Here is a 23,530-nt window from a genome sequence, read left to right as displayed (position 1 = left end):
ATAACAGGGTCTACTAAATTGCTAGTCTTTATTATAGTGTGTAAATCACAAATTGAGATTTACAGAATTAAGTTTAAATAAAGTGAACATATTCCAAGATGCCGTGTCATGTCTCTTGTTGGAATTTGAAAAATTCAAAGTTAAAATATGAATAGAATGTATAAATCCAGACATGGATATTTTGAGAATAGTGGCAGAAATTAATGAGGTAAACAGCTCATAGACATGTACAGAATAAACCAGAATTAGTCTTGGTTTTCAGGAAGAATAGAAGTTGTTTACATTAAGACCTGTTAGTAGTCTGGTCTCAATCTTTTTACCGATACTGTCCTTTATTACAAGTCATCGCCCTAGGTATTTTCCTCAAATAAATAAATGTGGGCCTTGGGGCAGGTGTTGAAATTTCATTTCCATTCTCAGCACCTTTAACTCTGCTGCAAACACTATGAGATATATATGTTAGATATATTATTGGAAAACAAAATCTGTCTTCTCGTCACTCTTGATTTAGATCGCATCTTTCTTCAGCAACAACGTGGACTGCTTCATTGCATCTCTGAGCTACGGGCCTAAGGCAGCAAGTGGCTTCATTAGTCCTCTTTCAGCTGAATGCATGCTGCAGTACAAGAGAAAAGCTGCGGCCTACATGAAGGCTCTGAGAAAGGTTTGTGAGCTGCTGTTGAATTCGCATCAGAGGAAAAATCAGGAATCATTCTAGAGAATGGCAAGAGTCTTTGTACAGTTGATGTTGTTTAGATTTTACACAAATGGGGGCACAGGTGGTTGGTGGGTACTAGGGGAGGTCTTTGGGAAGGAGAAGGTGACAGAGACCCGAACCTCAATTAACATGTGATCTCTGCATAGCCCTTGTTGGACTCATGTCCCCAGGTGCCTGCCAGGAGTATCTAGAATGAGGCACCCAGGTATCTAGTAAGTATCCAACCTCAGAAATCTCAAAACTTACAGAAACATAAAAAAATGGAAGCACATTTATAATTGTTTCCTGAACATAAAAATTCAAGGTCACTGCAAAAAGAGATCAGAAGGCACCTGATGTGATGAACACTGGATGTTATATGCAGCTAAGTTATTGAACACTACATCTGAAACTAATGATGTACTATGTGTTGGCTAATTGAATTTAAATAACTTAAGAACATTGAGGAGGGTATGTGCTATGGTGCTGTGAAGTGTGTAAGCCTGACTATTCACAGACCTGTACCCCGGGGCAAATAATACATTTTTGTTAATTTTAAAAAATTAAAAAAAAATAACTTAAAAAAAAGAAATCAGATGATACAGTAGTACATGAAGAAGAAAATTATAGTTGCATCAAATCCCACCACCCAGATGTAGCTACCATTAACTTTGTTAGAGTATCTCCACATCCAAAAAAATTTTCGTGCATGTGTGCATACACACAGGAAACACACATGTATATGCTATAGAAAGCAAAGTGTATCTGAATATATACAGCTTTATTTATTTATTTATTTGAGGAATTTATTTGAGTATGAAGAGAGAGTGCATGAGAATGGGGGAGAGACAGAGGGACAGAGAGAAAGGGAGAAGCAGACTCCCTGCTGGGCAGGGAGCCCGACCCCAGGCTCAGTCCTAGGACCCTGAAATCATGATCTGAGCCAGAGCCACACACTTAACCTACTAAGCCACCTGTGTGCCCCATATATACTGTTTTAGAATCTGTTTTTTTCCTCATTGTGAATTATAGAAATAAAAATTGTGATTTTTATATATTAAATAATATATGTCTATAACTATAAGTTGTTATAGTATTTCATTCTGTAAATGTATCATAATTTAATTAGCCAATGCATTGCTTGTGGATATTTAGGTTGTTTTCTATTTTTCACTGTTACATGTGGAGTTACAGTAGATATTCTTGCTCCTGCAACTTTGTGCATTTGGTTTTTACCTTTCCCCCTTTTTTTTTTAAACTTTTAGTTACACATAATGAATAATAAACACATTCTTATATTACATTAGAACATTACAGATTAAGTACAGTCCCTAATTCTACTTTCTCTCCAGAAGTGACTGTAGTATTTAGTTTGGTGTATAACCTTCCAAAATCTTGGAGCATTTACATACATCTATATAAACTTAAAGACAATATACAATAAATAGAGTTTTCTTTTTTTTTTTAAACCTAACTGCATGTTTCATTGTGCAATTGTGCAACTTGATTTTTTCGTTTAAAATATTTTAGGGGTGGTTGGCTGGCTCAGTTGGAAGACCATTCAATTCTAGATCACAGGGTCATGAGTTTGAGCCCCACATTGTGTATAGAGAATACTGAAAAAATAAACTTAAAAAAAATTGAGAGGCATCTTGGTGACTCAGTGGGTTAAGCCTCTGCCTTCGGCTCAGGTCATGATCTCAGAGTTGTGGGATGGAGCCCCCATGGGGCTCTCTGCTCAGCAGGGAGCCTGCTACACCCCCCTTCTGCCTGCCTCTCTGCCCACTTGTGATCTCTCTCTGTTGAATAAATAAATAAAATCTTTAAAAAAATAAAAATATTTTAGATATATAGAATTGGTAGATCACTGTGTTCTACACCTGGAACTAATGTAAGATTGTTCGTCAGTTATACTTTAAAAGAAATGAAAAAAAAAGGAAAAAAAGTGTTTTAGAGATGTATAACATTACATATGGTGGCTGCTATATTCCTTTTAAATACAGCATAGAAGTCTATAATATGGTTGTTCTGTGGCTGATTATTCCCTATTGGTGGGCATTTAGGTTCATTCCAGTTTTTTACTGTTATGGATAATACTGCAATGGGTAACTTTGTAAATGCCTCGGGCATATGTATGGAGTATTGAGTAGTAGAATGTTCTAGATCATGTGGTTTGCACATTTTGGATTTTAGTATTTATTGCAAATTGCCCTTAAGAGTAGCTGTACTGTTTTATATTTCTGGCAATGTATAAGGCTACCTATCTCCCTATATTTGTCTAATTAATTATGTCTTTAAGATTAATTTTCCAAAATGGAATTGCTTAATCAAAGTCTGTGAATCTTTCAAATTTTGGCACATTTCTTCCAGACTACGCTTCAGAAGGTTACCTATTTATAGTTTACCAGCAGTAGAAGTATAAATTTAACCCATGGATTTAATATTTACCCATCTCAGAGACAAGAGCTTTCTTATTGTTATTTTAATTTGCATTTCTTTGCTTATTGAAGTGGAACGTCCTTTCATAAAGTTATCGTTTGTATTCATTCTGCCAGTTCTCTGTTCATTGTTGACCTATTTTTAGATAGGTGTTCCTAATTAGGGTTGAAAGAGTTCCCTATTATACTAAGAATTTTATTTTATGTTTTATAGTAAAATTGTTAATCCTGTGTCTTTGTTGGAAATACTTCCCCTCCCAGTTTGCTGTTGTATTTTTTTTTAATAGAAGTTTTAATTTTTATATCATTGAACCGATCTTTTTCGTTATGGTGGTGATTCTCAGCTAGGGATACTTTTCTTTCTTTTTTTTTTTCTTTCTTTTTTTTAAAAAGATTTTATTTATATATTTGACAGAGAGAGAGAGACAGGGAGAGAGGGAACACAAGCAAGTGGAGTGGGAGAGGGAGAAGCAGGTTTCCCGCTGAGCAGGAAGCTCAGTGCTGTGAGGGGCTCCATTCCAGGACCCTGGGATCAGGACCTGAGCCGGAGGCAGATGCTTAACAACTGAGTCGCCCACACGCCCCTAGGGGTACTTTTCAGGATAACGAAAATGTTCACTTATATTTTCTTCCATTATTTTCATGGCCTAAATTTTTAAATTCAAATCTTTAATCTATCTTGGATTCATTCTGATAAAAGTGTAAAACAGGGAATCTAAGTAGTTATTACTAGTAGTCTAATTAGTAGTCTAATTTATCGACTGGTTGTCCTTACAGCATTTATCCATTCTGTCCTTTCTCCACTGACTTAGAAAAAACACCCCATTTATCACATAATAATATTTTTGTCTATGCTTTTGTCTGTTTCTAGATTTTGTATCATCTTTCTTTATCTCTCTGTTTGTTTTGCAAGTTTTATTGGGGATTTAATTGGCATACAAAAACTATATATTTGAAGTATATAGTTTCATAGGTTTTGGCATATGTCTCCACCCTTGAAATCATGGTCAAGACAATGCCCCTTAGTAATCTTTACTCCTGCCTCTCTGCCCCATCTCCTGACAATCTGCTTTCAAAAAAAAAAAAAAAAAATTGAGATGTAAGTGACAATACAATATTATATAGTTTCAGGTGTACAACATAGTTACTCAACATTTATATACATTACAGTGAGATCACCAAAATATGTCAAGCTACGATTTGTCACCACACAATGTTGTTACTTACTATTTATATTCCTTACTGTGTGTTTGTATCCCCGTATCTTATTTATCTTATAACTGGAAGTTTGTACCTTTTAATCCCCTTTCCCTATTTGGCCCATTCTCCTCCCACTGCCCTTCTACCTGGCAACCATCTGATTTTTCTCTATATCTCAGTCTGTTTCTGTTTTTTGTTTTTGTTTTGTTTTTGTTTTTTAATTTGTTTTGTTGTTTAGATTTCACATAGAAGTGAAATCATATGGTATTCAGTACAAGTCCTTACGGTGTTAGTGTAGATTATAATTGGAATGACAGACCCCCCTCTTCATTATTTTTCTTAAAAAAGTTCCTTGTCGTATTAGTAAAGGAAATTATGTTGGCATATATCTGAATTTATTACTGAACCCCATTTAGCATTCTCATTTGTGTAGGTAGGATCAGGGAGTGATGTGATCTTTTTCTTGAATTCTTATGCTTTTTCCATAGCCCCTCTTGGAGTCTGTGCCTTACGAAGAAGCACTGGCCAACCGCCGGGTCCTACTTAGCTCTACAGAAAGTCGAGAAGGCCTTGCACAACAGGTATGGCGCCTGGCAAATCATGCTGCTAATTAAAAGAGGATAAATGTTGAATCCCCTGGAGAAGGCTTTCAACACAGAACAATTTAAAAGGCTGTATAAATAAACATGTAAAATTAATGGTTTAACACATGCTAAAAAGCGCTATAAACATGGTTCACTGGAGAACGTTTCTTGATACTCTAAATAAGGCATCTTGATTCAGTTGGTGGTGTAATTGCCACTAAAGTAATACCAACACACTTAGGACATGGTGATTCTTCTTCTCTAGGCACTAGATTTAAATGTCGGGAATAATAAAGCAAAAAAAGGGGGAGGAGCTAAATGATCAGTAAGGAAAAATTTCCCATATTCAGTCAGTCGGTCTGTCGAATTTGGGGGCTAGGTGGCGGCGGGAGGGACTAACTTTTCCAGAAGTTGGTGCACACTGACACTGGTTTAGCTTTTGCCAGAGACTTACTCCCCTCAACAACAGGCTTGCTTTAAGTTTTGGAGGTATTTATCTTAAAAGAGAGTGCAAGTAAAGTCACCTGAGACTTTATTTTATCTGTGCTGACACGTGTCACTTATCTTTTCGGCATTAGTATGCCAGGATGTTGAAACTGGAAATTTAATTCAGAGAGTAATTCCTGAAAAACAAAATTCCTGGGATAAACAATAAAATGGAGAATACTTTAAAAACTGATTTTCAGTTTTCTTCTTTTTTTATGTAAGGAAAGTAAAGGCTCAAAGAAATTAGGCAGCATTTACCCAGAGTAGCTAGTAAGTGGGGAGAGCTGTCTGTTTATTTTCCCACTCTGCCATTGACCGGCTGCAGGCTAGTCTGATAAGCTCTCTGGGAATCACTTCCTGCCTCTCTGCAGTGAGGATAATATCTGCCGTTCAGGGTCATGTAAGGATTAATTGAGCCAAAGGGAGGCAGTGTGATACAGTGAAAAGAATCAGAGTTATGAGCCAGACAGATGGAGTCCCAAATCCTTGCTCTGCCGTTTGTTAGCTTAGCAGGTGGTTTAGCTGCTGGGAGCTTTAGTTCTGCTCTGTGAGAAGTGAGAATTGAAGGACTGTGAGGCTTCAGTGGAATAATGGCAGGAAAGTACTTTGAGTGTCTGCTACATGGTAATTGCTCAACCATGATAGTTGGTAAAGCATTTGGAATTCACTGTAAGCTTGCTTTTATTTTCACATAATTCTCAAACTTTTATTTGGCCTGAGATTTAGTTTTTTAAACTTCTTGTTAAATGGAGTATAACATAGTTTTAAAAAGTATACAAATAATTAATGTGTAGTTGATCCTTGAACAATGTGGGAGTTAGGGGTTTTGACACCCCATGCCCATGCAGTCAAAAATCCGTGTATAACTTCTTACTCTCCACAAAACTGAACTACTAATAGCCTACTGTTGACTAGAAGCCTTACTAAGGGCATAAACAGCTGATTAACACGTTTTGTATATTATGTATATTATATACCACATTCTTACAATAAAGTAAGCTAGAGAAAAGATGTTATTAAGAAAATCATAAGGAAGGGGCTCCTGGGTGGCTCAGTCAGTTGAGCGGCTGCCTTCGGCTCGGGTTATGGTCCCAAGGTCCTGGGATTGAGCCCTAAATTGGGATCCCTGTTGGAGGGGAGTCTGCTTTTCCCTCTCCTTCTGCCTGCTGCTCTGCCTACTTGTGCTCTCTATCTGACAAATAAATAAATAATTTTTTAAAAAAAAGAAAATCATAAGGATAAGAATATAGATTAACAGTACTATACTATATATGTTGAAACGAATCCTTTTCAACATATTTCAAACCTGGGTTGTTCAAGGGTCAACTGTATAACCCAATGAATTTTCACTAGTTACTGATGTAACTAGTACCTAGATAAAATTTTTTAAAAAGAACATTTCTTTACGTAAGGTATACCTTTAAAAAAAATTGCCAGAAGCCTTATTCATGCCCCTTTCCAGTTATTATTCTCCTTGCCCCCAAAGAGAACCATCATCCTGTGTTATAATACAGTAGATTAGTGAAAGTTTCAATAAATGGACCTTTCATTAAACGAGGTTTTATAATATATATTCTTTCAGGTCTGGCTTCTTTAGTCCAACATATCTGTAATGCTCATCATGTTATATGTTATTGTAATCTTCCCATTTTCACTGTTGTTTAGTGCTCTACTGTGTGAATAGGCATTATTCTTTTTTACAGTCTATGAGTATTTGGGTAGTTTCAGGTGTTTGGCTATCCTGGTGCTGCTGTGAGCATCCTTACACGTGTCTTCTGGTAAACATGCACACTGTTCTATTGCGGATACACCTGGAAGTAGATTTGCTGGGGCAGAGGATAGGATTTTGTCAGCTTTAAAGATCCAGCCAAACAGTTTTTCAAGGTGTCTGTCCCAAATTCTAGTCCTCCCAGCATTAGATGGTAGTTCCAGCTGCTCCACAAACATGCCCACCTTTGTATTTTCTCTCTTTTTAATTGTAGTCATGCGGGTGGTTTTAAATTGCTTTTTCTTGATAGTGACATTGAGTACCTTTTTTTATATTTTTAGTCTTGTTCAACATCCAAGTCTTTTTTTTTTTTTTCCTATTTTTCTACTGGGTTGCCTTTTTCTTACTGATTTGTAGAAGTTCTTTATATATTCTAGATACTAGTCCTCTGTTCGATACATGCTTTGCCATGCCTTCCATCTTATGGCTTTTCTTCTCACCCTCTTAATATCTTCTGAAGAACAGAGATTTTTAATTTTACTCTCCACTCTCTCAGTTTCTGGTTGTGCTTTTTGTGTCTTGTTCAATATTTCCTTTTCCCTGTTTAACAATCAGGCTTTTTTGTTTTTACTTCTGGGAGGTAGTTCGGGTTGAAGTTCTGTGACGCCTTTCTTGAGCCACTAAGTTTTATCTGCATCATCCTCTAAGGTGCAGAACTCTATTGCTTTTCAAGGTTCAGCAGAGTTTGGAAAAGATCTCTAAACTGGAGCAGGAAAAAGAACATTGGATGTTGGAAGCACAGTTAGCCAAAATCAAGCTGGAGAAAGAAAACCAGCGGATTGCGGATAAGCTGAGGAGTACGAGCAGTGGGCAGGGGCTCGGGTTGGCCCAGGAAAATTCCACTGGGGTGAATGCAGCAGGACGGGAAGAAGCCTCAGCCAAGGCTATGCTGGAGCCTGCTCACAGCACTAGTCTGGTAAGTATCTTCTTTTTTAATGCTAACCGGTAAGGACTTAATGTAGTGTTTGGTGTTAACCATCTAAATTATATGTCAGTGATGGGCCCCTCAGTAGCTCAGTTGGTGAAGCATACAAATCTTGATTTTGACTCAGGTCATGATCTCAGGGTTGTGGGATCGAGCCTCTCGTCAGGCTCTGTGCTCAGTGGGGAGCCTGCTTGAGATTCTCTCTCTCCTCTCTGTCTGTCCCTCACCACCCCCACCTCTTAAATAAATAAATAAATAAATAAATAAATAAATAACATGTCAATATAAAACAGGTATAATCCACATGTCCTAGGAAGAACAAGTGGTGAGCAGGATGCCTCCTTCAAAAAGCTATTAGCTTTTGCATGAGACTTGCCCATGGTGAGGACTGTATTCCTGGAAAAGGTCTAGCAAGTAAAATTTTAAGGTGATTCTGTTTTCCATAGAAATATTTGTAATATGGAGTTATGTTTCTGACCAAGGGCTTGAATGTCTTCCTTTTCATAGAAATGGCCACAAATACCATTTTTTTTTTAAAGATTTTATTTATTTATTTGACAGAGAGAGATCACAAGTAGGCAGAGAGGCAGGCAGAGAGAGAGAGAGGGAAGCAGGCTCCCCGCTGAGCAGAGAGCCCGATGCGGGACTCGATCCCAGGACCCTGAGATCATGACCTGAGCCGAAGGCAGCGGCTTAACCCACTGAGCCACCCAGGCGCCCCACAAATACCATTTTAAACCAATTACATAGTTCCTAGAAGGTATACAGCTTTACAATGTATATATAAAATACATAAACCCATCAGGTTATCTTAAAAACTTCTTTCTTTCTTAAGATTTTATTTTTAATTTATTTGACAGAGAGAGAGAGAGCACAAGCAGGGGGAGGAGAGGGAGAAGCAGACTCCCTGCTGAGCAAGGAGCCAATCCCAGTACCCTGGGATCATGACCTGAGCCGAAGGCAGACACTTAAACAACTGAGCCACCTAAGTGTCCCTACAATCTTATATTTCTTGCCTTATTTTTAACTGCAGTGATTTAGAAGGTGACGAAACATCAATATTGAGCTATTAATTACTTCAAGTAACTTCAAAGTTACTTTAAGAAAAGTTTTCTAATTGTAATACTCTGCCTACAGTAAAAAAAAATTAGAAAATCTAGGAAAGAAGAAATCAGAGGGGAAAAAACCCCTCTTAATCAGCAATATGCCTCATTAGGTACATTTTTACAAGCCTTTCTTGAAGATCTTGGGGTGACCCATGGTACTTCTTGAAAGTCCTGTCCTTTTGGCATTTGCCAAATGCCTTTGGCATTTGGCTTTTGACATTACCACCCCCACCCACGCCATAGCTCATTGATGCAGTGAAAGGGCAAGTTATGGTCCTTTTCAGATTTCCTTGCATCCTATTCAGGGCATTCCTGATAATGAAACATACAAACCAGTTTTTATTTCAAGAGGTATATAGACCCTATTGCATCTTAATAGTGTCAGAAACTCAGTTTATTAATAGTTTTCCTGGGTGTGGTACTGGTATTATGATTATTTAGGAGAATATCCTAATTTTGGGAGATAAATGCCAAAGTACTTAGGTCAGGTATCCTAATACATACAATTTACTTTCCAACTATTCAGGGAAAAAATATAGATATAGATACAGATATAGATATAGATAAACCAAATATAGCAAAATGTTAGTTATTAAGTATTGGTGGTAGATATATAGATGTTTCCTAAACTTTTTCCTCCACTTTCTGTATGTTTGAAACTTTTCTTTATAAAATATGGGGGGGAAATTAAAATTTTTAGAAAAGCAAAAATACATAAACCAAACTTCTCAGGGTTTTGACTGGTGTAGACACTATGCTCACAGGATGATCCTATGGTGACCCCCTGATCCCAGGTCTCAGTCCCAGACACGGGTCCTGCACATTGCCTCTGGCGAGGGCAAGCAGACTATCTAGAGGCACATTCAACACACACAGCATGATGTTGACATCTATTCAGGTACCATTTGGGAAAGTGCAACCCCACCACCACTCATCTTTGGATTTCCCTTCAGAGACTGTCTCATTGATCAGGTCAGACTTTCCTCCCTTTGGTCGGATTTCTTCTTTCTCCCCGCTCTCTTTCTGCTTCCTTGCATTGGTTCCTTCCCTCAGCTTTCACTTTCAGTAGAGTTGCTGGTGGCCAGGAGTAAGTAACTGTTGGACCCGACTAGACCTGGAAGAGTGCTCATACAACAGTGATGACTGTAGTGATTGTGGGCCAGCCATCGTGCTGTGGACTCTGAATACATTAACTTAGGCAGTCCTCACACAGATCCTGTAAGATTGTACGTACTATCATATCTCTATTTTGTAGATGAGACTGGGGGACAGAGAGGTGAAATAACTCAGCTGAAGTCACACACCTGTTAAGTAATGGAACTAGGATGGAATCCAAGGTATCTGAAGCCATATCAACCCCCTTGCCCCCGCAGCCATGGCCTTGTGTTCCTGTTGGCGTCAGAAAACATATCGGCTGACATAAATTCATTTGTTTACTGGTTGCCTTTCTTGACGTGCTGGGAGTTGGCAACATTGTGTGTTTGAGTCATTAATGTCAGTTGCTGAAAGTTGAGGATTTTATTTATTTGAACATCTTCAATGGCAAGCATGGTTCTTAGGTATGTAAGTGAGAAGGATTTCCAAAGACATAGGGAACCTATAGTGTGGAGCAATATTGGGCCATGAGTGATGATGACGTTATTTGTATTTGATTAGTTTGGAAGTCACTGTTACTTTAACTAGTCTGTCCAGTTAGCATGTGTGTACATGGCCTTGATTTTTCGTCTGTTTGCATCTCTTAAGGGTCTCTTTCCTCCCACCCACCTCATAAGGTGCTACTAGAGTAATTTTCCTAGAGTATATTACTGATTATGTACTCTCTTGTTTCTAGACTTCTGGTAGCTCCTGTTATCTATAGAATATAATCCACTCATTTGTTTGGCATTCAAGGTCCATGGATACCTTTTCCAGACTACCTTTCTTGCCCTGTCTTCCACATTTTCTTGTACAAAGCCAAACTGAGCTCTTCACTGATAACATTCTTTGCATTTTTGCTTCCCTGTCTTTGTTCAAGGTGTTTCTTTTGATACCTGTTCATCCAAAACTATCACCTGTATACTCACATGCTTTTGTCATCCAACTCATCTTTCCTTCTCCTTGATGTTCTTGAATTCAGAATTCTACCCATGATTTCCAGTACAGTTGAGGTGCCGTAGTTTCCATGAACCCCAGTTTTGGGTATTGTCTATGACGGTCAGGATTAGAGAACCAAGACACGATGAGCCTCCTTTCCTTTTTCACAGTTGGTCTTTGTTGCTTTCAATCTGAGGGAGCACAGGCATGGGTAGACAGCTGTGGAGTCACAGAGGAGGCCGCTGGAGGGCTCGGGGGGGGGGTGGCACAGAAGTGGTAACATGAATGGGTTTCAAAAGTCAATAGGAGTTCAAGGCAAGAGAACAGTATTTCAGGCCAGGAGATGGGTATCACCACGTAACCTTCCTTCTGTCCTGTATGAGGCAGATTCCTGCCCAAAACAGCCTGAGACCATTGAGATGAAAAAGTGATGGTGTTTTCTGCCTTCTTGATATTGCTCCTTTTCAACCTTTTTTTTTTCTTTCTTTTTAAATTTTTATTTTATGCCCTTGTTTTCACCTGCCCCTAGTGAACTTCAGTGAACGAAGTATGTAGCTCTGTGTGTCCCTCCTTTCTCTCATCTTCCTTTTGGGTGTCAGGAACAAGTCTGTGCCCATTTTAAAATTAACTGACTAAGGAAGCTTATCGTACAGGTCCCCAGAAGATTAATTTGATTTCAGCATCTTGGGACTGAAAAGTTGTATCAGATAGATACATTATTTCTAACCCTATGGCACTGCAATGGTTGAATGCATAGTATTTGTCATTAAAATATCTAATGGTATAATTTGAGCTTTCAGCCACCTGTCAGTTTATCCTGATAAAAAATATGGCAGTAATCTCAAGAAAGGAAAAGCACAGAATAATACAAATTTCTGGTTCTTGCTGGAATTAAAAAGCATTAGTAGAATTTGAAATATATGTTTTATGTATAAAGAGAGTACATGCACACTGTAGATAATTAAAAACTACAGAAGGGTAAAAGAAGAGAAAAGTTGACATGCTGTTGAATACCCAAGCAACTACCATTAACATTTTTCCTACAAAATTTTCAGACGTGGTTGATATTTTGGTATATAAAATTTCAAACCTTTTAGGGTAATGTGAATACACAAACATTTATGCTATTATTAGAAATCTGTATAAACTTAGTGGTTGATTGCATAGTATTCTACATAAAATATACCTTAGTTTACCTATAAGTAGACATTGTTTATAATTTTTACAGTTTTAAATAGCATCTGCTTGGATGCATAAAGTGCTTTCTGCATCTCAGGTGAGGTCTTTGAGATGTATTCTCAGGATTGGAACTTACTAGGTCATAAGGTACAAATGTTTCAGAGTTTCTTGACCTTTTAATGCCAAATTGTTTTCTAAAAAGGCCGTATTATTTTACACTCCCATTAACATCATATGAGAAAATGTTGAAATTATGAACATTAAGTTTTCCTTCCATTTATATGATCCCATTCATTGGTGGGTCTGTGTGCTCTAACACATTCTCAAACCATAACCCGGGAATTGGGGATAAGGGGGAGGAGGCAGAATATAGATGTGCACTCAGCGTTCCTTTTGCCAAATGTAGTCATATTTGAATATATAAAATTAAATGATTGGCATGTTACCATAAACAGTTTATAACTAAAAGAGAAATACTAATTGCTACTTCTGCTTCAGTGAGTAGAAAATTATGATTCTTTTAAAAAAAAAAGTCTTATAAAAGATCCTTTTTACAGCTAGGTGGGCATGACATTCATTAGCGTGCACTCAGTTGATACACAGTTCAGTGTTCAGAGTAATGCTCTTGAGGAAATGATTTAGAATCTGTGAAAACTGTTTATCAGGTGTCCTCTATGAGTGTATCAGAATCCACTGAAACTGAGTTTCCATGGTTCCTTAAGTTACTGTGCCCAAGCACATGCCTTTCCACTTTGGACAATAACCTGAAATCATTATTCATGACTATCTATTATTGAAATCTTAATCCACAAAAGCAATCTTTAAAAAACGTGGCAGAACCCTAACATGTCTGAAATTACATTTTTTTACCTTAATTTAAATCTGTAATGAATACTTACTAATATCAAAACATTACATCAAAAGTGTATTTCTTTTTTCTCTTTTTGAACTTCCAGCAGAGTGTTATTTGTGTTTTCTGTTTGGAATGTTCAGTTGTTATGGTTTTTACCCCTCCTTGGCTACTGCTTTGGAAATAGGCATAGAAATGAGAAGATGAGTGAGCTATTCTTCCTCTTTCCCTTCCCAGGGAATTTGTTGGGTTTCAGTGAAAAGGACTACAGCATTTCAAAAGGAAATAGTGATCATTATCCATTACTGCCTCATGATGGAAATAGGGAATGCAGTTAGCTTTCTGTAGGTACAGCCTCCTGGTAGTAGAAGACCATACAGGTCATCTTCTAGGTCTGCACTCCCAGTGCACTTAAAAACAAAGTGAACTGAGAAGAGAAAATATTACAAGTGTTGGAGCTATTGTGTTGGAAGTCAAAACAGTCTGTTCTAAAGCTTTTTTTCCTTTTATGTTCTAGATTGGGATTTTAACCAGGACATCTGACAATGAGGTAATGTGTGCTTGGCGTCACATTTGTTTGTAAATATTTGGCTGTATGTTTGTTCACAAAATCCTGCAGAAGTCAGCTTTGTCAAATTGTGTTCTGACAGTTCTAGCAAATGTGGAGTCAGTGTTTTTCTCCTCCATCCACGGGTCCATGTTGCTTTTCTTGCTGGTTCTATTTTAACTGTCACCAACAAATTATAGCCTGTTTTTGTAATTGCCTCGTTGAATGACTTGGCTTGGCAGTTTGACAAGGTGTGGTGGGAGCCTGGCCATCAGCTTGGCTGGCATCCTGTGTGAGGCGTCAGGCCTCCCAGTGGGCAGGCTGGGGAGCAGGGCTTCTCAGGGCCTTGACCAACAGTGTGCTTGCGAGTTCTTTCCAGCCGTCAAGTGAGTGAACCCAGGTCAGATTTGGCTTTTGAGTTTGGAAATATTATAAAATGTAACTTTATAAATAACCTCTCAAGGAACACTGAAGTTCTTCAGTGTTCCACTCAGTGTGGCAAGCTGATAAATATAGTTCCAGTGGGTTGGTAAGTTATTTGATTTCCTTATTGCCTTTTAGTTTAGGTCATCTTGAACTTCTGTATATATTTTTAAACTAAACTCCATAGTGCACCATTGCTAGAGTAATAAACTCAAAGAAACATTGGTCTGGGACAAGGGCCGTGTACTGTTCATTATAGAAATAGTTTAATTGGTTAATGTGTTTAAGAATATTAGAGCTGTCTTAACATAATTTGGGGGAAGAAAAGAATGTTTGGCTTTTAGGGGTTCCAGTAAATGCTCCCTTTCCCCTGCCTTCTTCCACTGAGAGGACATAGGTGTCAGAAGGATGGAGATTTTGAAAGCCAGCTTTGTGGCTCATCACAGTGGGATGGAGGGACATGGCCACAGAGATAGTGGGCCTCCTGGTACTTCATTGCTGCTCTGTTCTTTTGAAGCCATAACCTTGTTCTGATATGAGCAGGATGCTGAATAAAAGAAATTTGGAATATACATTTACCTGCTTTGTCTGAAGTTTCTTTGAGGGGTAGGGAAACTGACTTCCTATCAGATTTAACATGAAAATGTACAAAATGTTGCCTTTTTTTTTCCTTCTAGAGTGATGGTCATCTTTTCTAGAAGTGCTTCATTTCACTGACATTTATTTATTTCACTCTGTGTGCTCTGTTTAGGTTCCAGATGTGGAATCTCGTGAAGACTTAATTAAAAATCACTACATGGCCAGGATAGTGGAACTGACTTCTCAACTGCAGCTGGCTGACAGTAAGTCAGTGCACTTTTACGCTGAGGTGAGTGGAGAGTGGATTAGATTTGGTGGCTTTTCCCAATCTGGGCAAGAATTAGGGCACTGCCCAGGTCTCCTGCTGTTCACTGGGAGAGAGATGTCTGTGTCTGTCCATCCATGTGAATTTGGTTGGAATTCGTATTGATTGGCCTATATCCAAACAAAAATCTTCATTTCAACAAATACAGGACTGATTTGTCCTTTCCAGGTTACTGAAAGATAGTTGAGAGACTTCTAGGTCGCCTTTCCTATGATCACGTCACAAATATTTGGAGCATTAGTATTAGCGATTATTTGTTTTAGAGAAATTATAGGCAGGTACACATTCACAGGTCAAGGAAAATTCATGCAGAGAAATTAAAAAGCAAAATACGCCTTCTTCTTTTTAAAATACTCTTTAATTTCTAAGTGGTAGAAATGAGTTCCTATGAATGATGAAATAAAAAAATGTAACCTTTTAAAACCTTTGTTACATAATTTTTTTTTGTTAGATTTTATTTATTTATTTGACAGAGAGAGAGAGATCACAAGGAGGCAGAGAGGCAGGCAGAGAGAGAGGGGGAAACAGGCTCCCAGCTTAGCAGAGAGCCTGATATGGGGCTCGATCCCAGGACCCTGAGACCACGACCCGAGCCGAAGGCAGCGGCCTAACCCACTGAGCCACCCAGGCGCCCCTGATCTTACTTTTTGTTATATTTTCTTCTTAACCAAATAATTCATTTTCTTAGGAGAATTAGAAAAACACTGTGTAAGACACTCAAATCATACACAGTTTGTTAATTACAAAGGAGAAAATGAAGGAGAAAGTACAGAAATCAGAGTATGAGACAAATGGTAAGACAGAATGGCTGTCGCTCAACATGTTAGAATACCCATAAGGTATCTGATTTAAAACTTTAAAAGATCAGTTACAGATGGCAGACAGAGAATTATATTGCCTTAAATTGTTAAAGAAATTGAGAAAGAAAAGGCAACACCCTTCATTGGGACTAACTTTGTGATTTTTCTCCTGCATTGCAGACACAGAGAGGTTGATAGGAGCCCAGTTGTTGGAAGTGGAGAGGGGCCTTGCTACATTTTCCCTGAAATAAATGATGTGTCTAGCTCCGTGTTGCTCACAAGCCGCCATTACCTACCTGTTTGGTAACAGCTGGTTGGGCTGTAGAGAATGGGCAGCACAGCAAGCTGACTGACCTACAGTGGAGCCGCCATAGTGCTGAGCTCCTGAGCCCGGGAATCATGTTCTTGTCTGGGTCCCTAACTGCCTTCTCACTTAGTGTCTCAGACTTGATTGCCACGCGGTGAAGACCCATACCTTGCAAAACTCTCCCTTTTTTTCAGGTGTGGTGCTGAGCACATGGTGGATGTTTGGTTAGTAGATGGTGGTTGATTTGACTGGCAGAACTTTCCTGAAATTCTCTTATGAGGAATGAAATGAGTAGTTGGGGAATATCTGAGGCTCTTTTATTTCCAAGAGATTTGCTTATCTTGGTAAATGTGCTGCAAGAATTTCTACATTGTCCTAGTTTTTCCTTGTTTATAAACAGGAAGTGGTGACCCCTCCGTGTGACTTTATGGGAATAGTTAGTCTGAGCGTCTGAATGTCGACACAGCATTCAGATGTGTCTCAACAGGTCCTCCTTGTCCATTGCATGCATGGCCTTATCAGAAGTTTAGTGAGCCTTTTAATGGCACACCGTCTCTGAACAATAGTGAGAAACAGAATTTTTCTTTTTCCTTCTTGATCAGGTCTGTCTCTGGAGAGCATAGCTTTGGTAGAACCCCAAAGAAAGCAGCTGGGATCTTTGCATTCCTGCCCTCACTTTGTTCTCCCCTAGAGCCTAATCTGTAGCCAGGGGCTGTAAAGCTTTTATTGTTCTGTAACCCTGTCTCTAATAGAGGATTTAAAACACAAGAAAAGTGTGTTAGGATTCATCTTGCATGGTCAGATGCCACTGACACCTTTTGAAATAACTAATTCTGTTCTCATCCAATGTGAGGATAAATGAATCCTGGGTAAATGTATAAAAACTTCTTAAGGGGCTCCTGGCTGGCTCAGTCAGTAGAATGTGTGACTCTTGATCTTGGGGCTGTGAGTTCAAGCCCCACGGTTGGTTGTAGAGAGTACTTAATAATTAAATCTTTAAAACAAACAAACTTAAGTTTTTTGTAGCCATTGGTCATCAGGCTAGAGCTAGGAGAAATCTTGATAGGCTTGAGTTAGTAGACATTTTTTCTTATTAAAGTGGTGAGAGGGGGACCATATCTTATGCGTACTCCAGTGTGTGGTACAGGCCTAAAGTGAATTTGGTTTGGGGAAATGCCTCCTGAGGTAACAGAGTGTTTTCCGATTTAACAGTGCCGAGCACTCTCGAAGAGACTGGCCTTGGCTGAAAAGTCTAAAGACGCACTGACAGAAGAGATGAAAGTAGCCGGTCAGAACATCAGCAGGCTTCAGGTGGGTTCAGAAGTGTTTCCTACACGGGGTTAATACCGTTTTCACTGGAAGTTCTGGGGCTGCAGAGTCAGCATTTCCTTTCCAAAGTAGTGGTGTTTCACCCTCTAGACATACATTTTTCTAACTACTTTATTTCTAACTCATTTTAAAGTAATATCTTACTTATGTCAGGCAAAAAGTTGTATATTGCTTATTTCTCCAACTTGATTTTATTTTAAATAGCTTTTTAGTCAGCATTTCCTAAAATGATACTTACATACCCACCCCTGGCCTCCCTCCCACCCTTAATCCCGGTCATGGCGGGCTGTACTCTTGTTCTGTTCACGTGACTCTGTTCCTTCTCTTTACTGTTTCATAAAACAGACCTAAACTCAAAGCTTGGGTGTAAAATATTCTTCCTTACTCACTGCTTTGTTTTAAGCCTTGTTTCCAGAAAGCCTCTATTAAATATAAACATGATGTAGGCGGAGAAGAAACACATTAGTACAGTAACACCTGCTTCCTCCTAGTTTCAGATTAGTTTATCAGATTAGCTAGGGGCACAGGATTAGATTTTAAGGGGCTGGAGAGAGCAGATAGATGGGAAGACGGACAGAGGTGCTTCTCCCAGGGAGGGTTCTGGCTTAAAGGCTGAGGGCCTGAGCCAGCAGGTACTGGGCTGGTGGGAATGTGCCCCAAGACAGACTTGCCCACCTCACCAAAAGCTCTGGAAAACCCGAAGGGATTTGGAAAGATAATGTAGCCCTCTTGTTTTTTTTGTGACGGTTTTATACCTGATGTAGAAGGACAGTCTTTTTGCACCGAGATTCAGAGCATATTTTGAAGGCTGAAAAGAAGAAAACCTTTCCCCTAATTTTGTGTTCTTATTAGGCCAGTTGCTTGTTCTTCATGTTAATTGATCAGACAGGCCATCTTGATAGGTTGCTTTTCTCAAATTCCTTCTATAAATTAAAAAAGCTTTAAAGTGATGTGACTAGTGGGCTTTTGATTTTTCTTTTTTTCTCTCTGCTCCTTTGCCATTTAGGACGAACTGACAACTACCAAGAGGAGTTATGAAGATCAGTTAAGTATGATGAGTGACCACCTGTGCAGCATGAACGAGACATTGTCTAAACAGAGAGAAGAGATTGACACACTGAAGATGTCCAGTAAGGTAGGGGAGGAGCGGGGAACGGGGGAGTCTCTCTGCAATATAATATTTAATATGTAATGTATTTAATATAAGGTATTTCATTGCTGTGCATTTCAGGAGCAAAGGTGAGGAGATTCAAAGTGTTTTTAAACGGCTTTTCTTCATATCATTTGTCCTCTTATTTAAAAGCGAAATTCAGTTTCTTTGACTGGGTTATAAGTTGAGAGAAGGTCTGACCTCTAAGGCCTAATACTATGTCCTTTGATTTTTGGCACCTTTGGCATTTCTGCTACTGTTTTATCATTTAGGGTGACTTTGAGGAAGGTTATGATGGGGATTGTTCTCTTTTTTTATATAGGAGTCTAAAATGGTGCTGTTGAAGAATCACCTTCTTTAGCAGGTTTATTTTCATATACATCCATATAACCTAGTCTTGTTCTTTTCCAGAAATTTCTTTTGATTTCATTTCCCATAAATCCACAGCTCGTCCAGGCTGGGGTCAGCAGGTAATGGTAGTTACCTGTATGTTGAAGTGCATCTCTGCATAGCCTATGTCTCTTGTTGTAGCATAGTGTATGTGCTCTTTACCAGGACAGGTGGGCTTCAGGAACCCAGGGACTAGGTTCCATGCATCATCTCAGATGCTTTACACATTTTGTAACTCAGACAGTATGTACCAGTGCCAGTGGGGATTTATTGTCTCTAACCCGTGCTCTTTGAACTCTGCTGTTGCCTTTCATTGACATAGCAGCCACGTATTGAGTTCCTTCTAGGTGCTGGGACTGGGATGGAAATAGAGCTAAATACACTATAGCTTGATTTTAGCACTGGCTAGTGGTGGTGAGGGCAGCGTTCTGCTCAGTTGGTGTCTCCTGGAAGATCTGTCTCGTGAGTGCATTGGAATCCGCATCGTGTAAATACTGTTGTTCCCTGTAGTTTCATGATCTTCGTTGGCCTTCTGCTACTTTGTTGAGAGCAGGAGAGCATCTGTGATAACTTTCCTGGGGCATCTTGTGGCGACTGTAGCCAAACAGTGTGGTTTTGGTGATGGTTCTCCAGTTATTTGTGCTTCAGGAAATGACATTGGAAGTGATGAGTGGGGGAGTCAGTCCTCTTGAATCTTGCCTCCTGCAACTGCTGTGGCCTTTTTCTTGATGTCCCAGCAGGGCAAAAGCTAGTTCACAGGTTATATTCCTCGTCATGGTAGAAAGCACATACATTAGTTTGAATATTAGGAGAAAGCCTGTTTTAGCATCTAACGTTTGGAAAGAAGGAGCAGTGCTTATAGGGAAGCTTTTCAGACCCTAGAGCTGCAGAAGCCGTCTTGTTCTGAATTGAGTAGGTTTTGTATCAAGTCCAGCAAAGTTCATTGTCCCAAAGGAATATGTATTGCAGCTACTTTAGAAGTTAGGGAATTTTCAAGTCCTCTCAGAACTTTGTAATCTAGTCCTTAAAATATCTGTCATTAATAAAGCACAGAGCTTGTTTATTCTGTTAACTTTTTTATGATCATTCCGTGATCACTGTATTTTGCGCCCTCCCTCGCCCAGTTTGTTAGTAATTTAGATTGTTGGGGCATCATCTTATGGCAGAGTTGACATGGTTTCCATTGGAGGCCAAGTACATCTTGGAACCATTCGTTGGCCATCATCTTGTTATTAAAGCTTGTGTTCTGCAAGCATTAAGCACACACATGACAAAAATGTATTTGTACCTAACAGTTAAGTATAGGAGTCGAGTTACAGTGTTTTCTTAAAAAAATGAATTTCTCTAGAAAGAAGAGAGTTATTACATAAAGCTGGAAAGTCCAACTCTCAACATGGGTGAGGGGCTGGGAATGAGCCCTTAGCTCATTTTCAGGCAGGATCTGAGCTTCCTTTTTCAGATCACTGCCACTGGGTGTTAGTTGGCACATACTCAATATTAGTATCTATTAAGATCTATTTAGAAGGTATTTATTAAGCAGTAAAGAAACCTGTTAAGTCTAAACATTTTTATTCAGGGTCTGAAATCAGTAAACTCCCTGTCTTTGGAACAAAATGAATATTTGAGGTTTGTTTTCTTCCTTTGTTGCCAATCCTCAGCCTCAGGGGGATAGGGTCCATGAAATAGAAAGTGGGGGAGTTGAAAGTAACAGACTGCTTTTTGATTAAAAGTTAGCAATGCAGGGTTATCAGCTATTCTTCTTAGAAGCTAAAGTTTTCCAAAGTGAAGTATGGCCTTCCAGACCATAAACAAGAAGTTATTTTTCTAGACGTCTGTGTTCTTATTATTGATCTTTTTCTTTGCACAGGGAAATTCTAAAAAGAACAAGAGTCGATAGTTTACACATAGATGGTTGGCGACTTCTTTCCAAAGCTGCTACTGTTGCACGGAGCTACAGGACCCAGACCCCTCGTCCAGTGTCCAGTGCGGGCCGCCTTCAGGAAGCTGGGGTGTTTTTGGACCTAGTAAACTAGTCAGTGTTGTAAATGGCCTTGAAACATTTAAAATATATTTGTAACCAGTAAGGCAAATACAGAATTTAATGTTGACAGTAAAATGGAGAACAATACATGTACCATGGATATTGTAGGTTTCCTTACACTGTTTTTACTGTGCACTTTTTAAAATTAGGTTTTAATTTCAGTATGTAAGAACAACAAAGATTTTGTATATTTTCAAACTCAATTATATGGTAATGGATTTGCTATCTATGGAATAGTTCTATGTTTATGGATAAAATGCTTAAATTGTCCAACTGTCATTACTTCTTGCTATAATTGGGAGCAGTCTCTGGATTCTTTTTGAAGACTTATTCAGATTCTCTCTCTCTCTCTCTCTCTCAGAGGGGCTGGGTCTTGCAGACTTAACTTCAGATCTTGTAGGTTTATTATCATTGTCTTCAGCTCTTCAGTACCTTCTCTGTGTTGGAATAATAGCTTAAAAAAATTGATGTCAATAAATTCGTACTCCTATCAAACTTCCAGGCTATGAAAATTTGATAAGGGAAACTGAAACCTATTAAAGTATCTTTTATAAAAGTTACAAAATCCCCATGGACTTAAATATAACCTTTCTAATACCCCCAGATTGTCTCAATTGTCTGGTCAGTCCTTTATTAAGGCTTTGAGATTTGCCTTAACAGGTACCTGCAACCACACTTCAGGCTCCCCTTGGTTTAGTTTTTTGACATTGTATGATTTCACTGTCAACCTCAGGGGTGTTTCTCCCAGCATTCCCTAAATATATTGCTCCTTTCTTCTCAGCTGCTTATACCAGCCCATTCCACCCCATGTTCAAATCCCCAGATTTGCTCAGGTGTTCCTAAACCCCTTCTCCCCACCTCTCTACTTGCTGCATCTCCTTTGAGCCTCCTCGCTAGCCAGTTGCTGGTTACCCTCCAAAATGCTTTATTCCGCTCTGAGAGCTCATCACCAGCTTCCCTCTGTGCTCAGCACAAAGGCCAATTCTTTGGCCTCTGCCCCATGATCTCTGCTGCCTGCTGAGAGAGACCCAGTCCTCATAGTAATGAGTATTGGGATCCTGCCTTGGGGACTCTGAGTGAATCAACTCAGTCCCATTCTGCTCGGCTTTTCCAGGCTCAGCCCCTTACTCCTTTCTGTTCTTGTGACCTGCTCATTTCCAGTCCTTTAACAGTTGAACCAGCTGTTTTCACTGCAGCTGAACCTAGGCCCCCAAGCACTGTGAGGAAAAGATAAATGACCATCTGATTAGCTCCTTATAAATTTAGGCTTTCCAGCTCCTGCCAGGCCTTCAGTGTTCTGTGACAGTCCTTGTGGCATTTCTAGTCTGTTTCTATGCCTCCTTTGGAGGGTTTGGGACACAGAAATCCTTCCAGTGACTGCCTCATCCCTCTCCTTGCCACTGCAGCCCACCTCTCAAAAGACATGTCTCTTCTCTCTAGCCCTTTTAGGGCATGGAAAGTGCAAAGTGAGAGGTGATTCTAGTCTAGGAACAGAATCGGGACTTAGATAATTGCCTGAAGTCTACGTAGGAGTGAAACTAAAATGGAAAAAAAAAAAAAAAGGAAAAAAACTCTTTAATCATGCACTGCTTCCTGGGGAAGATGGAGTTTTCATAACTTACGAAATGACACATCCTACTTTTTCCTCATGATGTACTACTGCATGCTCATTGTTGAAAATGAGGAAAATGAGGAAAAGTATCAAGAGCGTACATTTCAGTAGAGATTCAGCTATTAACATTTTTGTTTATCCCTGCTTTTTTCATGCATGTGTAAATATGTATGGTTTTAATCAAAATTGGGATTATATGAAATTCCAAGTGAAGAAAAAAATGTTCTTTAATAGAAAGGGGATAGTGGTTGGTTAGCCGGCTGCACAACTCAAGGGGGCACTATTCACCTAAGCAGCCCTAGCTAGGATAAGACCCACCAGGCACGGCTTGGGAAACTGATGCACAGCATGTGCTTGTTCTTTCATTTTAATCACCATCCCTCATTATGTTGTATCGTTGTAAGCAGTACTGTTCACCTTTCAGGCTGATAAAACTGGATTCTCCAGTGCTTTTGGTAAGAAATACCATAAGTTAAACTAACAGGTACTTTTAATAACATGACCACTTTCCAAATTCATTATCTGTTAAAACAAAACAAAACAAAAACAGCATTAAACCTGGAAGTTGCTTCCAGCTTTTATAAGCCTTCAAACTCCTCTGTAATTTTAACATATGAAGAGAGCAACTTGTTTGGTGATGGCTAAGAAACCATCTGGCAGAGCCGCCCTGACGAGGTGTCTTCTGTGCTCAGCTAAGGGCCATGTCCTCGGACACCATGGT

The 23,530-nt window shown here is 39.1% G+C and overlaps 1 protein-coding gene across 1 annotated transcript in view; it reads left to right on the top strand.

Moving 5' to 3' along the window:
• The window catches only part of PPP1R21 (protein phosphatase 1 regulatory subunit 21), a 61,808-nt gene extending 40,051 nt beyond the window's left edge, over positions 1 to 21,757 (top strand). The window contains exons 15-22 of the mRNA XM_045979793.1: positions 512 to 664; positions 4,824 to 4,916; positions 7,847 to 8,089; positions 13,824 to 13,856; positions 15,028 to 15,144; positions 17,500 to 17,598; positions 18,623 to 18,751; positions 21,024 to 21,757. Coding sequence (XP_045835749.1) covers positions 512 to 664; positions 4,824 to 4,916; positions 7,847 to 8,089; positions 13,824 to 13,856; positions 15,028 to 15,144; positions 17,500 to 17,598; positions 18,623 to 18,751; positions 21,024 to 21,053 — 897 coding nt within the window. The 3' untranslated portion in view covers positions 21,054 to 21,757. The remainder of the gene's footprint in view (positions 1 to 511; positions 665 to 4,823; positions 4,917 to 7,846; positions 8,090 to 13,823; positions 13,857 to 15,027; positions 15,145 to 17,499; positions 17,599 to 18,622; positions 18,752 to 21,023) is intronic.
• Positions 21,758 to 23,530: the final 1,773 nt, after the last annotated feature.

Source organism: Meles meles, chromosome 15 (assembly GCF_922984935.1).
Source record: "Meles meles chromosome 15, mMelMel3.1 paternal haplotype, whole genome shotgun sequence".
Lineage (NCBI taxonomy): Eukaryota > Metazoa > Chordata > Mammalia > Carnivora > Mustelidae > Meles > Meles meles.
The sequence above is the reverse complement of the archived record's forward strand: the minus strand, read 5'-3'. Positions and strand labels throughout refer to the sequence as shown.